The 16,220-nt window shown below is 50.5% G+C and overlaps 7 protein-coding genes across 7 annotated transcripts; 5 read left to right on the forward strand and 2 right to left on the reverse strand.

Moving 5' to 3' along the window:
• The first annotated feature begins 21 nt into the window (after positions 1-21).
• On the forward strand, positions 22-2,029 carry AUEXF2481DRAFT_82352 (glycoside hydrolase family 30 protein). Its single transcript, XM_013485421.1, has 2 exons — positions 22-1,311; positions 1,436-2,029. Exons 1-2 carry the CDS (start codon positions 339-341, stop codon positions 1,888-1,890), a joined length of 1,428 nt encoding a protein of 475 aa, XP_013340875.1. The 5' UTR covers positions 22-338; the 3' UTR covers positions 1,891-2,029.
• AUEXF2481DRAFT_43108 (uncharacterized protein) lies at positions 2,026-3,863 on the reverse strand. The gene has a single exon (XM_013485367.1). The coding sequence runs from the start codon at positions 3,655-3,657 to the stop codon at positions 2,146-2,148; it is 1,512 nt and encodes a 503-aa protein (XP_013340821.1). The 5' UTR covers positions 3,658-3,863; the 3' UTR covers positions 2,026-2,145.
• Positions 3,864-5,007: 1,144 nt separating this feature from the next.
• AUEXF2481DRAFT_68685 (glycosyltransferase family 32 protein) lies at positions 5,008-6,180 on the forward strand (the record flags this gene model as incomplete). Its single annotated transcript, XM_013485405.1, has 1 exon — positions 5,008-6,180. One exon carries the CDS (start codon positions 5,008-5,010, stop codon positions 6,178-6,180), a length of 1,173 nt encoding a protein of 390 aa, XP_013340859.1.
• Positions 6,181-7,635: 1,455 nt separating this feature from the next.
• On the forward strand, positions 7,636-9,593 carry AUEXF2481DRAFT_7723 (carbohydrate-binding module family 24 protein; the record flags this gene model as incomplete). Its single annotated transcript, XM_013485305.1, has 2 exons — positions 7,636-7,683; positions 7,734-9,593. 2 exons carry the CDS (start codon positions 7,636-7,638, stop codon positions 9,591-9,593), a joined length of 1,908 nt encoding a protein of 635 aa, XP_013340759.1.
• A 423-nt stretch (positions 9,594-10,016) lies between these two features.
• Positions 10,017-10,940, forward strand: AUEXF2481DRAFT_7724 (uncharacterized protein; the record flags this gene model as incomplete). Its single annotated transcript, XM_013485306.1, has 1 exon — positions 10,017-10,940. The coding sequence occupies one exon, from the start codon at positions 10,017-10,019 to the stop codon at positions 10,938-10,940; it is 924 nt and encodes a 307-aa protein (XP_013340760.1).
• A 54-nt stretch (positions 10,941-10,994) lies between these two features.
• On the forward strand, positions 10,995-12,870 carry AUEXF2481DRAFT_7725 (uncharacterized protein; the record flags this gene model as incomplete). The annotated part of the gene is made up of 5 exons (XM_013485307.1): positions 10,995-11,365; positions 11,421-11,848; positions 11,899-12,236; positions 12,298-12,488; positions 12,552-12,870. 5 exons carry the CDS (start codon positions 10,995-10,997, stop codon positions 12,868-12,870), a joined length of 1,647 nt encoding a protein of 548 aa, XP_013340761.1.
• Positions 12,871-13,079: 209 nt separating this feature from the next.
• On the reverse strand, positions 13,080-14,774 carry AUEXF2481DRAFT_68755 (uncharacterized protein; the record flags this gene model as incomplete). The annotated part of the gene is made up of 3 exons (XM_013485414.1): positions 13,080-14,216; positions 14,269-14,526; positions 14,577-14,774. 3 exons carry the CDS (start codon positions 14,772-14,774, stop codon positions 13,080-13,082), a joined length of 1,593 nt encoding a protein of 530 aa, XP_013340868.1.
• Positions 14,775-16,220: the final 1,446 nt, after the last annotated feature.

Genomic DNA, 16,220 nt, shown 5'->3' on the forward strand with positions numbered 1-16,220 from the left:
CACAGCACATTTAGCCAGAAACAAGACCTCCATATCTGTGAGTACGACATGCGGGGATACCCAGGTCTGCATGTCGACTAGCAGAGTCCGGAGTCACCTTATGTGGCCAGGATGTCGAATCCCGGGATCTTTCCCTGCTGCTCATCCCTGCTCTCCAACGATCAGGCTAACTGTACAGGTACCTGCAGCTTCAAATACCCAGAGAGGGGCAACACATGTGTGCTGAGAGATTGCCGAAGACAATTCTGCCATAACACCCGTCGAGGTCTTACTTGAGGCACGAGTATAAATCTAGCGAGCCGCCTCGGTGTGATTTCGTATCCTCAGCACCAGCCAATATGAAGCACACTATTCTGCTCACTGCTGCTGCCAGCATCGTGTCAGCCAAAGGATGGAGCCCTTACCACAGTCCCGTCTCCTCGAACGCCTCATTGGCCTTCGAAACAACCATTAGAGTCAATGCGGAGCAGAGATACCAAAAGATGCTTGGTGGTGGTTGCTCTGGCGCTTTCGGCGCGGCGTGCACAACCAACACTCTTTCGGCAGCCGACCAAGACGCCGTGGTCAGAACACTCTTTGACGAGAACGTCGGCGCCCTCTCGATCCTCCGCAATCTCATTGGATCATCCCCAGGTTCGACCATACTTCCAACATGCCCGGCAACACCTGCTGGCCCATTTAACTACACCTTCCCTTCCAACAACGACAGCTGTCAGTTGACTTTGGCTCAAGGTGCACTCAGATACAACCCAGACCTTTACCTGTATGCAGATGCATGGTCAGCTCCAGGCTGCTTCAAGACGACTGGTCGCGAGGCTGGGGGTGGTTTCATCTGCGGCGTTCGACGCTCCAATTGCACTTACGACTGGCGTGAAGCTTACGCCAATTACTTGCTCGAGTATGTGAAGCTTTACCAGCAGCGTGGTATCAAAGTCTCTCTCCTCGGTGCCTACAACGAACCCGATTTTAACCCTGTCACCTACTCTGCGATGTTGTCTGATGGTTACCAAGCCTATGACTTTCTCAGTATCTTCTATCCTATGGTCAAGAAGGCCTTCCCCAGTTTGGCCGTGTCCTGCTGTGACTCGACCGGGGCGCGTCAACAGCGAGACCTGCTAGCCGAACTTGGCCGTCTTGGTGGCAAGACCCTCTTCGATGTTAACACCTACCACAACTATCAGTCTGATGTTAAGAGACCATTCGATGATCTGTTGGCTGGACAGCCTACTCTAGAAACTGAATGGAGCGATGGTGGTAACACCTGGACTAGGACTTGGGACGTTACCGGCAACAACTTTGAAGGCTTCCAATGTAAGTAAGCGTTAGGTGCACATCACAAAGATTAGTGACAGGGAAGACTTCGTTGTCTGTCACTGACTCGTGGCGTTTCACGATCTTTCCTAAATTAGTCTCATGCTGACTTTTCCACCTATAGGGGCCATCTACATGCATAACGCATTCCGTAACAATGTAGCAGGTTGGAGTCATTGGTGGTGCAGCTGGACCAGCCCCACTGATGCTTCTCTCGTTCAGGTGAACGGCACTTCTTATCAGGTTTCGGCCCGTTTGTGGGCCTTTGCAGGCTACTTCCGCTTTGCCCGTCCCGGCGCCGTGCGTCTGTTCGCAGATACAAGCGTGGAAGAGGTCTATGTCACTGCATGGCAAAACACAAACGGCACTATCGCCATCCCCGTCATCAACGCTGCGCACTACGCATACACTCTGGACGTGCAGTTGTCTGCTACAAATGTATCTCTGGCTACTGCTTACTTGACCGATAATGATCACAATGTCACTAAAGCTGGTCAATTTGCGTTCGAAGGTGGAAGGTTTACAGCACAGATTGAGCCCAGATCTATGAAGACGTTCTTCCTGGAGGAAGCGGTCTAGGCGTATACATGTCCGATCCGTCGCGGCGATGCTGCTAGTTACCTCGTAGATAACTATTCTTTTCACGCCATGGCATCACCTACATCACTGTCACGATCAGCACACGATAGTATAGCACAATTGACATCAAACTTTCCTTAGTAGGCATTTTGAAGCATGCATTCGTCATAGGACAATGGATGATGTAAACTATGCTTTGTTAGATCGAAAATTGATATATACAATGCTATAAACTAGCTGGTCCGTTCTCGAGTATCACTCTCTATCAACAACAACAACGGGCTCAGGGTGGATTTCGACCTGCTGCAAGGTCGGTCTCTCGATCGGGGTCGTGGGCAAGGTCAGCTTCCGCAGCCACGCCGCAAACTTCACGCTAGGGTCATCGACCAGGACCGTCAGAACCTCGCCGACCCATAGCGTGAAGGGCAGTATGATGAGATGAGGGAGTAGGAAATTGAGCTCCAGACCTAACGGACCCCAATGCGGGATAGGGAAGCGGCCGATCCAGTGAGGCGCGACGAGGGCGTGGTTGGCGCGCTGCATACCGACCGCGGCGTAGATTCTGTCGCCCAGCGTCGACATGACAGGTCCGTGGACGAGGTAGAACATGAAACTTATCCTGCCGAGGTACTGGCAGAAGCGGGTCTCAAAGAAGTTCTTGAACGAAGGGACGCGAGGCACACTGGCGACGAGGAAGATGGCGGCCCAAAAATTGTAGAACCATTTGTAGTCAAAGACGGCCTCGGGTTTGAGGTATGAGAGGAGGCCCCAGCCAGGGGAGATGCGCAAGTCTGCCATTTCTTTCGAGAAGCTTGGAACACCGCCGAGGTAGAGACTAGCGACAAGCATAACCTGGAAGATTATCGTGGAATGAGGTTTCAAATGACGATCCATCCAGGCGGGAAGCTCGTCTTTGGCAGCCAGAAGATCAAGATCGCAGAGGAAGAGACCGCCAGCAAAGAGGGCAAAATACATGCCATCAACAATCCAGATGAAGTAGAAGATGAGCGCGAGCTCGCAGCACAATCTAGCTGTGCGTGTGCATCGTGCAAATGCTGTAAGAGCTACATATACCACAAGAGATCCTTTAAATTCCAAAGGGATGGTCCAGGTATGCGGATTGTATGTGAACCAGATTGGCGGGCTCGAGTTCAGAATCCAGGTGAAACTCTTGAACTCGTTGTACCAGAAGTAAAGCTCGGCGCTCAGTGTTCGCTGCGGTCTCAAGTTTGCGGATATACCAAAAATGTGCCACATGAACACTATGCCAAGCGTTGTGACAACGATGGGGATGTAGAGTCGGAACCAACGTTTGAAGACCGATGAGCCCAAGTTGTCTCCAAGCAGCACAAAATCTCCAGCTTGGATACACATCAAGGGCTTAGCCGATAGCACGTAGCCGGACACGACGAAGAAAATTCCTACAGCATAATGACCACCAGTGATGAAGTTGCGAACGAATGGCAGAGCAGCGAAATAGTGCTCGCCATTGAAACCGAATGCGTTTTCCAATTTGCGGTCCATAAATTCGTGCGCCCAAAGCTGATGATGCAGCACATACACCATGAGTGCGGCAAAGCCTCGCATACCATCGAGATAAGCTGTTCGTCGCAGCTTTGCCGGGGATGCTTTAGTCCTTCCCAGAAAGGATGGTTTGAGAATGCGTAGACATCGGACCAGCTTCTTGGAAATTCTCAAGAGTGCTGGATCTGGCTGTTGAGCTTCCAAGGGGCCCTTTTCGAGAAGGTCCTCGCTCGAGGAGGACATGTTATGTCCTGAGTAAAGTGGCAAGCTCGACCACGAAAAACCTGGCGGCGGCAAACGTGAAGAGAGAGAAGCGAAAGAGATCAGATGCAGATAACCACGCGCATCCGTTCTTCGCAGGAATGCAGGAAGCAGATGGTAGATGTGCAGTATTTTGCAACCCCTGTGTCGTGCAGAGTGCTGAAAGAACGCTCTTTGATGCCACCCGGTCCCTCGGTCTGTTCACAAGCAAGCTCATGTCGACAAATCAGAAAACGCTTGCTTGGATGTTGCCGCCGTTTGCTGCAGCCTCCGGGGTCCCCGCCCAGAAGTCCAGTTTGAGGCACCGAGGCTCAGGTCTGAAAGTCTCTGCTGGATCGTGATTGGTCGCATGTGAGACCCTGAGCGCTATAAAGTTTAGTAGTTCTCGAGTAGTCATTTCCCCTGGCGGGTCACGCGTCTCATGTCTCGATTCGACCCCTGGCGCGCTACCCAATTCCTTCACAAGCTTACTTCATAGAAGAAGGATTGTATTGGTTGAACCTGCCCACTGCTTGGCTTGCACCCTAGAGTTTTTTGGTTATGATCGAGCTTGTTTTGTTGAATATGCAATTTTAAACCAATATTCAATCTTGCGCCGATAGAACCCCGCGATATATTGTTATTATGAGCGTTGACCGCTCATCTCTTATATGACTCCAAGTGCTCAGATAGGCACTTCTTATACTAACTTGTACAGAAGACGCCTAATTAGCTTCTGTAATACGTGATTGTGCATTAGGAGATCCCATGCGCTAGGGTTTGTGCCATCGTCCATAGTTCTTGCTTTAAGTGTTCGTGCGGGCGTACCAACTGGCCGCGGCTTCGAAAGAGCGAGATGTGTAGGAGTGAGGCCGAGGTCGTTGAATGATAGCACTAAACCTACGCGGTGGGGCGACGCTTGTGGGTGGCGCCGGAATGGGGTAGGCGAAGTGTATTTGCAGCCACCTCGTAGCTTGCACAGTCAAATCTCCTGCAGCGGCAAAACGATCATTGATATGCACAACAGGCCGAGGTGGCCGTTTTTGGGACTGCACTCGCACATTATCTTCACCCGCCCCGCTGTTCAACTTCATCCTCCTCCACTCAGTGCCTTCGCCAATTCCAGTCGCTACCGAGTCATTCGCAAATACCAATGTCAAGATGAAAGCAACCGATGTCGACTACAAGGAAATGAAAGAGTACAGTGATGCAGCATACCTGGGCGAGACGGATTGGCCGCGGCGATACAAGGACCTCAAGGAGAACCTTTTGAAGGTGTACAGCAGGACGCCGGACCTGCCCTTCACAAGATGCATGCGCCGGACCGGCGTACTGGCCTGCGGCTTTGTGGTGATGGTGATATTCTTTTGGAGCAGCCTGTTCGGCGGCACTGGTGTGTCTAGGCATGAACTTTTCCCGCGCAAGATCTGGCAGCTCTGGAAAGTTGATGCGCTGGACTTTGAGGAAAAGCATCTCAAAGTCGCTCGTTCATGGGTCAACGTCAACCCAAGCTACCGTTACGAGGTCTTGACAGATCAGAACGACCTTGCCTGGGTCGAATACAACTTTGGACCCGACCGTTTCAACCGTCTCGATATCATCTACATGTACAAGGAGATCAAGGCCAAGATCATCAAGGCCGATCTCCTCCGCTACCTTGTAATGTACGTCGAGGGTGGCTTGTACACTGACATCGACGTCGAAGCCATTCGTCCTATTCACAGATTCGTTCCGGAACGCTGGAACGAGAGAGACATCGACATGGTCATTGGCGTAGAGATCGATGAGCCCGACTGGAAAGACCATCCCATCCTCGGACCGAAAAGTCAGTCCTTCTGCCAATGGACTTTCATGTGCAAACCACAATTGCGGGTCATGATGGACCTTGTTGAGAACATCATGGATTGGCTAAGGGATGAGGCAGCAAAACAAAAGGTCGCCATTGGGGATGTGAAGCTCGATTTTGACCAGGTCATTAGTGGAACTGGCCCGTCCGCCTTCACCAAGGCAATCTTGGCCGATATGTCTCGCCAGACCGGACGACAGGTCACTTGGAATTCCTTCCATGGCCTCGACGAGTCAAAGGTAGTGGGCAACGTTCTCGTCCTGACGGTCGAAGCCTTTGCAGCCGGCCAAGGCCACTCCGACTCAGGCAACCACGACACGAAACAAGCTCTCGTCAGACATCACTATCACGCATCCCAATGGCCCAAAGCGCACCCGAGATACAAGCATCCCATCTTCGGCGAGGTCGAAGAGTGCAACTGGAAGCCGGATTGCATTCACAGATGGGACGAAGACAAGGCAGCATTCGAAGCTCTGGACCCTGCCGAACAAAAGAGGCGGATCGATGAAAAGATTGGCAGAGACAAAGCAGATGAAGACGAAAAGAAGATATGGGAAGACAGAAAGGCTGCAGAAGAACGCACCCAGGGCGAAAAAGAGAGAGTCGAACAAGCACAACAGTTCGAAGCATTCTTGAAATATACCGAAGAACTTAAACACAAGGAGGAACACAGAGACTAAGGGAAAGAGGATCAGCATTCATTCACCAAACACACCCTGCAACATTTCGTGCATATCGGCCCGTTGGTAAGGTCGCCGTCGACAGATCACTGCCATTTTGTCACCTCATTTCCCTCATAATTCCCCATTGCTTCGCATCACTTCCAGCGGGTCTCATTCTATTTTCTGGTCAACCACACTGTACATATACCAGGCTTGTTGCATCTCTCTAATATACGCAATTGACGTTCCTTCTAAATTCCCTTCTTTGCATTACTGAGTTGACTATGTGCTATCACCGGACCACGGACAACATCTCTTCGCAATTGCTTGATGGTATTATTGAGATGTAGTCGCGTACTGCTTCATATGATGGGAACATAGATGTCAAGATTTCGAGACATAACATTACTTAGATGCCGAGACTACGAATCTCACCGACTCCAGTAAACAGAGAAGATTCCACAAAAGACTTCGGATTTTGTTTATGCCTCCCGTGTCGTCATGGACTCAATTGTGATTCTGACTCTGCATTTCTCGACAGCGATTCTTAAAAGTGGCCAATCCTTGCTGTACTCGTTCAAGTCTGGTCTCATAGTCAAACGGGCCTTTGACTCGTCTAGCGGATATGGTGGGTCAGGCATGTATGTGTAGCTGAAGCAGCTGAAGCAGCGGCGGATGATAGGGGTAGGTTTCGGGTTGTTGTAGACATGTAGCTTTGGCCGACGTGCGGGAGTATATCGGAGATAATCGACGCAGCTTTGACCAAGGCGACGGCACCGAACGCTTCTTCTTGCCTCGCCGCTCTAGCCTGCATGTCCATTGCTCGTACCTGCGCCACACGACTCCGCAAAACATTCCGAGCTTCCTATTTTGCCATCACTGTTCTTGGCTGTCGACATGGCTGCTGCTTTTCTGCTGCAATAGCTTTCTGCTAGTCGCGACGATCTTGCACTTCGTGGAATGCTTCCAGATTCCCTTCTCGCCTGTGTTTGCGTGCGTCAATGTCGGCAGCATCCAGAGACACCAATACCGCTACAATGTGCGAAGCCTCCATGCGGGATACTCTACGCATTCGTTTGACATGAGCGCCTGACGACCGGACGATTCTTGCATTGGCTTCGGAGAGCTCGAGCTTGTCATCCTTCAATGCACATGTATGCTCATGACCCACCCGATCTTGTTTACAGGAGGACTGAAGCGAGGCAAGCCAGTCACTTCATAGGATGAGAAGCTTCCATCATGCAGGGTAATGCTTTAGACCAACGGCATCCGTATAGCAGCGTGCAAACTTTGCTATATCGCGGAGAAGTCGGGCTATGCCTTGATGATCCATTACTTTGGCTTTGATCCTTCGCAATGATGTCTAGGGTATAAGAAAGCAGCGATTCCTCCTTCGACTCTATCTCTGACATCCTTGTTATACAAAGTGACATCGCACATAGTATGTTGCTTCTCCCGGTATTGGTCGCTCTCATGAGCGCATGCCGTGTGCAAGCGAAGGCGGTCTTCGCTCATTTCATGGTACCTTTTAATAAAATTGTTCCTTTGATCGTTGCTAACGTTTCTTACAGGTCGGTAACGTTGACGCCTACAGTGTCACCGACTGGCAAAAGGACATTCAATTAGCCAAAGACGCCCACATCGATGCCTTCGCCTTGAATATCGCGAACAACGGCGGCTACGCAACTCAGCTTTCCAATGCTTTCACCGCTGCCAACAACGTCGGAGGCTTCAAGCTATTCTTCTCCTTCGATTATGCAGCCCAAGGAGCATTCAACCAACAGGATGTTATCAATCTCGTCAACCAGTACAAGAACAACGGGGCGTACTACAAATATAATAACAAGGCATTTGTGTCAACCTTCGAAGGCCCTGGAAACTCTGGTGACTGGAGCAACATCAAGTCCCAGACTGGCTGCTTCTTCATTCCTGACTGGTCATCATTGGGTGCTCAAGGTGCTATTAGTCGTGGCGTTGCAGATGGCCTTTTCAGCTGGGAATCTTGGCCGAACGGGCCGAACGATATGACTACAGCACCGGACAACTCTTACAAGAGTGCTCTCGGTGGTAAGCCCTACATGATGCCTGTCTCTCCGTGGTTCTATACCAACCTGCCAGGTTACAACAAGAACTGGCTCTGGAGAGGCGATGACTTATGGTACGATCGATGGAACCAGGTCATGTCCATACAACCGGAGTTTGTTGAGATCATCACATGGAATGACTGGGGAGAATCTCACTACATAGCGCCGCTGGACGAAAGACAGTTTGGGCTCTTCAACTATGGAAAGGCACCTATCAACTACGCCCAGAACATGCCTCACGACGGCTGGCGTATGTTCCTTCCCTACGTCATCGACATGTACAAGAATGGCCAGGCCTCGATCTCAGCAGAAGGCCTCGTTTCCTGGTACAGACTCACGCCTGGCTCTGCATGTTCCAGCGGAGGTACCACCGGTAATTCGGCAAGTCAAGGACAGACCGAATATCCTCCTGCACAGGTCGCTCAAGACAGAGTCTTCTACTCTGCGCTTCTGAAATCATCTGCTGATGTGAAAATCACTATCGGCAGCACAACTATAACCGGAACATGGGAGAACACTCCAAGTGGTGGATCAGGTATCTATCATGGTAGCATTCCTTTCCAAGGCACTGGGTCCGTAACCGTCGTGATCTCCAGAAATGGCAACACAATTGCTCAGATGAACGGAGCAGCCATCACTAACAGCTGCTCCAACGGCATCGAGAATTGGAATGCATGGGTTGGAAGTGCTACCGCCACCACCTCCGGATCCGGTGGTGCAGCAAATCCTTCTTCGTCCACCAAAGCTTCCTCCACCTTGAAGACATCTACCACCGCCCCTGCTTCTACACCTACCAGTGGAGGGGGAAGCAGCAGCTCGTTCTGTACTGCCGGCACTGGAGAGGGCAACCTAGCTGGACTGTGTAGCTTCTCTTGCAACTATGGCTTCTGTCCGTCAAACGCCTGTAAGTGTACCCAGAGAGGAAACCAGATCAACGCACCAGCCGCTAGTACTACTCTCGGTTTCCCTGTCGCCGGTCAAGACGTTGCACTTTACAGCGCGCTCTGTGAGTTCACTTGCAGCCATGGATACTGCCCTTCAGGTGCTTGCACTTCCGATCCTTCAAAGGCAGCCAATGGTGACGGCTCTATCTGCACTGGCGGTACTGGAAACGGCAATCTGGCTGGACTTTGCAGCTTCTCCTGCAACTACGGGTTCTGCCCAAGCAACGCCTGTTCTTGCACATCCAAAGGAAGCCAGATTAACCCACCTGCAAGCTCAAACACTCTCGGCTTCCCAGTCGCTGGCCAAAATGTGGCCCAGTACGCTGGTCTCTGCGAATTCACCTGCAGTCATGGCTACTGTCCTTCAGGCGCCTGTACCTCGGATCCTTCCAAGGCTGCTTAGGGAGCCGCGGACGGCACCAATACATGCCAACACGGCTTTTTGGCGAGCACATTAGCACCTACAATAGTAGAGAGCGCAATAGTATCGTCCTCTTAAGTAGAAAAGAAATGAAGTGTGGTTGACAAATGGAATAATCCATTGAGCTTCCGTTTGAATTAGTGCCTTGAAACGGACAAGGCGTTGAGGCACCCTGGTCGCCAAGAGCCGCACCTCTCGCTATCCATGCTCTTCGTTCTTCCCATCTCAACATCAAGTGTCCGAGTACGCATCCCAATGCCCTGAGTGCTTCTTCATCTTTCATCTTCGAAACATGTTTGTTCTTACGACCTGTGTGGTCGCTCTTATAGGCGTCCGATGCGTAGACGCAAAAGCTGTATTCGCTCGGTTCATGGTCTATCATTTACCATCATATTCCAAAAACTCATGCTGACCGAAGATCAGATGAACAATGTCTCTTCGTCTGAAATATTACAAAGCACAAACGCCGTCTACGTCGATCCAGGTGTCTATACTTCCAATGCTGGTAGTATTCAGTGTCAATCTCCTTGCACCTTCATCATGCCGCCATATGTCCTGCCAGATCATGAGACTACTACCATATCGTTCGAGCCTTACACCACGACTCTGACTGTTGTCTGGATGGCGACATCTAACATAACGACTGGGAGTGCCGTAGTTCCCACTACAGCCTCCAGCAGCGTGATCCAGACGACCGTTCTCGACATCCCTCCTATCACAACCACCGCAATACCCATATCGGATGTAACGTCCACAACGGACGGTGGCATCACGGACCTTGCGATTGTACCCTCTATTCAACCTGCACCTTTTGTCATAACAGATGATCCAAATCCGCTCGGAGAGACTGGTGTCAGCCACTCACAAAGTACACGTACAGTGACGCTATCAGCCTACTCTGCCACCTCGTCATCTACTTCCGAGGATTCTGATACTGGACCATTATTTCCAATCGTTCCCGTCATACCCATTATACCCATCATACCAGTCATTCCTGTGGTCATTGGAGTGGGCACACCGAGTCCAGTATGTTTGGATGCCAGCTGCGACTCTGGAGACTCTCCTGATCAGAACAGTGATTTGACGTCTTCCGCAACCTCAAGCGCCCTACCCACATCTGAGCTCACCTCCTCGTCTTCAAGTCTTGATCTTACGTCGTCCCAGGCAGTATCATCTTCATCCTCTTCAACAGTAACCTCGTCCTCGTCGACGTCTAGTTGTACCACCTGCACGTCATGCGCTGGCTTCGATATACTTGGTCCTGAAATTACAGAGATTCCGAGCGATGAAGATTTTCCAGAATATCCCTGGATAGATCCGAATATCTAGTCTCCAACTTCATCGATAGAGCCAACGTCAGCGCAACCTACATCGGCACAATCAATGCCAACTCAGCCTGCCAATCCTATCAACGAACCTACGTGCAGCGACAGGCGTGCTGAGATTGGTTCACTTCCTCTACGCAGCATACGTTTGCCAGATGGTAATGACGTTGATCTGAACGAGCTGATGTATCGTGTACGACAAGTCCTTTGCGACGGTACATGTACAGCGCCGTCTGGAATACCCGATACTTACGTTGCGTCCTATATCAGTGGTGTCGAGTGTGAAGTCTCAGTGGGACTCACCAACCAGACTGAATTGTACTTTTATTGTGGCACAGCGCCAGAAGGCGACCAGTGGCAACAGTGCTGGGATAGTACCGAATATATCATTAACAGCTGTATTGACAATAATGCAAACGATGGGTGGTGGTAAGTTTGAGCACAAAGCTTTCAATGCCTGTGACTGACAGTGATTCCGACGTAGGAATGGCAATCACGTTTACCAGTTCTATCAGGGTGGCGTACGCGAGATCAACTCAGCAAGCGCCAAACGACCGTCCGACATCCAGCTCAATAATTGGCTATGGCCTCCGACTGAAGGTCTTACTTGTGCAAAGGACTGCCATGGTTATACACCCAATGGTGATTGGTGCATACAGAATGGCTGTGCGCCTCATCTCAAACGAGGCACTCCACAAGCAGAGGCTAGTAGGAGCGTACTTGGAAGAGCGCCTGCAACTGTGAATCTCGGAGGGTGCCGCATTCGGTCATACAAATACCCAGGCTATCCCAGTTCTGGCAGCCTACAGATGCTGGGCGGTAACCTTTGGTATGACCGGGATGATTCAGTGGACTGTCTCAACCCGGCATTATCCTTGTTCTCTCCAAAGATCATCCGTCACCAGTATGACAGTAAGTATCATGTCAATACATGTCGTTCGCTTTGCTAACGATTGCTTCAGCCGAGCACGTTTATGAGAAACACTTCATCACTCGTTTTCTCTACTATCTTGTCAGCGGTCAAACTAGCGTAGTGATCAATGATGATGACATTGGCGACGTGAACGCCATTGGTGTGATAGTTGAGGGTGACATGACTACTATTGGTGGTCCTCTCACAGATTGTACGACTCTACAGCAGGTCTTTGGCTCAACAAGTACGGATGACTTCGCCGATCAGAGCGTCGCACAACAACTCGCCAATGCGGTTTCATGTTACCACACCTCGACCTGTGAAGACAATGGCCGCCTGGACGAGTTCTTTCTCCTTGAACACAACATTAACGGTGCGAAAAACAGAGTAAGTCCATCCCTTTCCGAATATTTATTTCCGAGGGATATCTAACTGGAGATCACGACAGGTGCTTGCTGGCTATTACACGGGCGTTGGTACCGACAAATACAATGATCAAAAGCTTCCCGGCTGTACAAGTGGTGATTACACAACTGCACAACAACAGATGATTCTTTACAGTCTTGTGTTCAAATACATGAGAGAGGACGCAGTCTTTAGGTCATTCGACAAGGTCAACAGTCGTATGAGGGTCATCATGTGAGTAGTCAGTGTCTGTATCGACAGGGTGACACTTTGAGCTGATACTTCGCTCATGTACAGGGACAAACTTGACAACCATCCTCTCGGCCAAGCGAACAGACCAGCCATGGACCACATAATATCAGGACCAAACACATGGCTCAAAGCCTACGACGAGTTCATGGTGAATATGCTGGACACATCCGAGAAGAAGATGCGAAAATGGATGGATGATTGTTTCAAATTCTACATGGAGGACATGGAAAGCAAAGTGATTGATGAGATCAGACAGAAGGAGTTGAGCAAGTCTATCTGGGATAGGAGTACTGGGTATGATTCGTACTCTCTTGATTCCATGAGCTTCGGACCACGTTACGCTAGGCTCAGGGGAGATCTGTAAACAAGCCTAGCGGTACCCGTTCTTCGTGGTTTTTGCTTGTGGTTGGAGCAAGAGTCGAAATGATGATCGAATGACGTTGTAGCAACTAGCGCATAATTCATTCACGTCTCGCACATGTTGAGTGTGTAACTGCATTTTCTCAATACGGATAATGAAATATATGGATTCTAAGGCGATCTATCGTACGTAACTTCATCAACAAATCTTCTCTAGTCGTTATCCTTGACATCGATGATAGTCTTCTTGAACTGTCTAGCAGGAGTCTTGCGGTTGAACAAGATATCAAGCTCACGGTAAGAACGACCCTTGAGCTCGGGAAGGAAGAAATATGCAGCGACCCAGCAAATTACGGCAGTGCTACCCCAAACGTATCCACACTTGCCAGCAAGATTCCATCCGGTAGGGTTGAGGAGCTTCGAAGCCAGGTAGATCATAGGAATCTCGGCGACATAGTAGGCTGCACGACCGACACCAGTAGAGAGAGCTCTGAGGCGAACTGAAGATGTCTCGGAGATGATGGAGTATGAGATAGGTCCAAGGGTGCCAGCATAGACGAACGAGATGATAATGCCGAGACAAGCCTGAGCATAATTGGTGCCAGAAGTCTGCTTGACAGTAGCGCATACACCAAGAATGAAAAGCATAGTGGCGTTGAATGCTGTACCCCAGAGGTATATTGTGCGACGACCAAACCAGCCAGTCAGAGGAAGAGAGACAATGTTGGCGATGAATTGCAAGCATGAGTTGATGAGATTGAGCTTGAAAGCAAAGTCGGGAGAAATTCCAGCTTGCTCGAAGAAGAAAGTTGCCTGGTTGGCAATCAAGTTACCGGCGAAGTTCTGCGACATGTACATGAAGCAGGTAATAAGTGTACGTCTCAGGTCGTTACCTTTGAACAGGTCGGTGAGTTTGGGGGAGCCTCCAGCTTGGGCCTCGATCTCCACAGTACGCTCCATCATAGCCAGTGTTTCTTCGTTGTTGCCTTCACGCTTGCTACCAAGACGCTTGATCGAGCGGAGAGCTTCCTCTTTGCGTCCACGACGGATAAGCCACCAGGGCGACTCAGGTGATAGCCAGACCAAAACCAAGAGAGGAACAGGGAAGATCCATTGTAAAGCGATGGGGACTCTCCAAGCCCACTGATCGTTACGTTGGTTGTACGAGTATGTTGCTGCTGCAACAATGATGCTTCCAATGGACCACGACATCTGCAGGGTCGCAGTGCACGCACCTCTAAGCGCCAGAGGAACGATCTCGGATGCGTAAGCGGGCGAGTTGGCAATGAAGAATCCCCATGGGATACCTTCGAGGGCTTGTCCGACTACCAGAAGGGTAAGAGAATTGGCCTGATGGAAAATGTCAGTAACGAGATGCGAGATTCGTGTTCAACAAGCTTACGAAGAACGACACGAGAATGGTGAGTATCATCAAAACGAGACCCAAGATAGTGGTCCATCGGTAGCCAATGCGATTTGTGATAGGTCCGGCGAGGAATACACCGACAAAGGCTCCGCATTGACCTGACTGGAAGAGAGCACTTTGCCACTTGGTAGGGATGGAAAACTCTCCAGCAGCGACCATGACACCGTATTTGCGTCGGAAAGCACCAAGAGCCACAAAGTTGCCGTTCAAGAACATGTCGAATGACTCCATAACCTGACGATTATTAACAAGGTTCTCTGATGTCATTGGGACTCGAAACGTACGATTGTGAAGCACATGATGAATGCCCAGAGACATGCCCAAGGATAGGACTTGACAGCTTCCCACATGCCCATCTCTTGTTCGCGTGTTTCAGCCTCGTAAGCATTATTCAACACCTCCTTGTCGTCCAAGACCTCGGCATGGAAAGCACCAGTCTCTTTGACCCCATTGGCCTTCTCATCGTTTTGGAAGGACGCCATCTCGAGTTTTCTGATCGTTGTGTCTGAGCAAATCAGAGGAGTAAGTACAGGACAGATCAGGGGATCACTCGCAGGTCTTATAAAGCAGGTCAACAAGGACCCACATAGCCCATGGGGAAGTTCTCCAGATTGCAATCAACCGAATCACCCATGAATCCCTACCGATCTGGAGATTGTCAAGTCGCTCGTGTGGATACCATGGGGAAACTTGGAGTCATTAGCCAACAAGGCCGATGATACGGCATGACACACGGAAGTGTATTTTCCCGATGGTGGATACATGGGCACGGATACTTGTAGTCGAGTCGTTATGGAAGAGGTGCCACGGAGCGTATGCCATGACGAACCACCGTGATAACGCGGTATGCCCTCGAAATGGCGACTTCGTCCAAGCAAACTCATAGTGCTGACTGGCCATCGAGGACTCTTGTCGAAATTCACTGCGTTCACGAGAGGCATGAGTATTGCTGTCGCGTGAGGTCGTTATGGATGGATGTGAGTGAGAAGCGACGAGGACACGCCGAAACTCTGTTATGCCGTTGCTGCTCAATCCGCTAAGCTACGCAGGCAGGACAAAGCGACAGAGCCAAGTTATTTCGAGTTTTGCTCGCTGCCTGCAGTCGAAACTTGCTAAGCTTCGCTAAAGCTTGGAGTGGAGCCAAGCCCACCGGAACTCGTGATTATTGTGCATGTGCACCGTCCTCCTGCGTAAGCGGCAGGTGTTGTAAGGTATTGGATCGGATGCTATCATGTGGGGGTCTCGATACTGCTAGGGAACCCCGGGGCGGGGGGGGGGGGGGGGGCTCGGTGCAGAAGGGTCCTTGACCTGTCTGGACTCCCGGAGCCATTCTTCCGTCCTGAGCGATTGTCATTGCTTCAACCACATAACCATTCGTTCGGCATTCGCCTGCAAATGGTGACCGTACAGATCTGCTCGTATCGTTAATTGTCCGCTCGAAAAATTCTCGCCCGCTTTGACTGGTCTGCTGGCCTGTCGCTCATGCCGATATTACTCGCAGGCTCTGCCTGTCAACATTACCGGAGACGGAACTTTGCAGCCATGATCGCTTAGTCTCGCCAGAACCCAGGTGCTCATCGGTACCTGGCATACGATCCATGCTTCTAGCTTTGGACCATCTGGGTTGTCTGGTATCCGTTGAAGACTCTGATTACGTGATACAGGAAAGAAACAGTGCCGGCTCGATTTATCCTTGGGCGTACGAACAAGCTATAACAACCTTCGAGTTACAAAGAAAAGGTCATGTTGATTCGCGAAGCGTAGAAGATGGAACTCGCAGTCGTGAGAAACTTTTCTGCCAGGTCTCGAGAAGCGAACGATACAAGGCTCGTGCACTGCCGACAGATACCTGGACAAATGTTGCAACTTCTTCTCATCTCGACTACTGGCACTTAGGAATATCATTTGGCAGTGGTACACCAATGGCA

Source organism: Aureobasidium subglaciale (assembly GCF_000721755.1).
Source record: "Aureobasidium subglaciale EXF-2481 unplaced genomic scaffold scaffold_22, whole genome shotgun sequence".
Lineage (NCBI taxonomy): Eukaryota > Fungi > Ascomycota > Dothideomycetes > Dothideales > Saccotheciaceae > Aureobasidium > Aureobasidium subglaciale.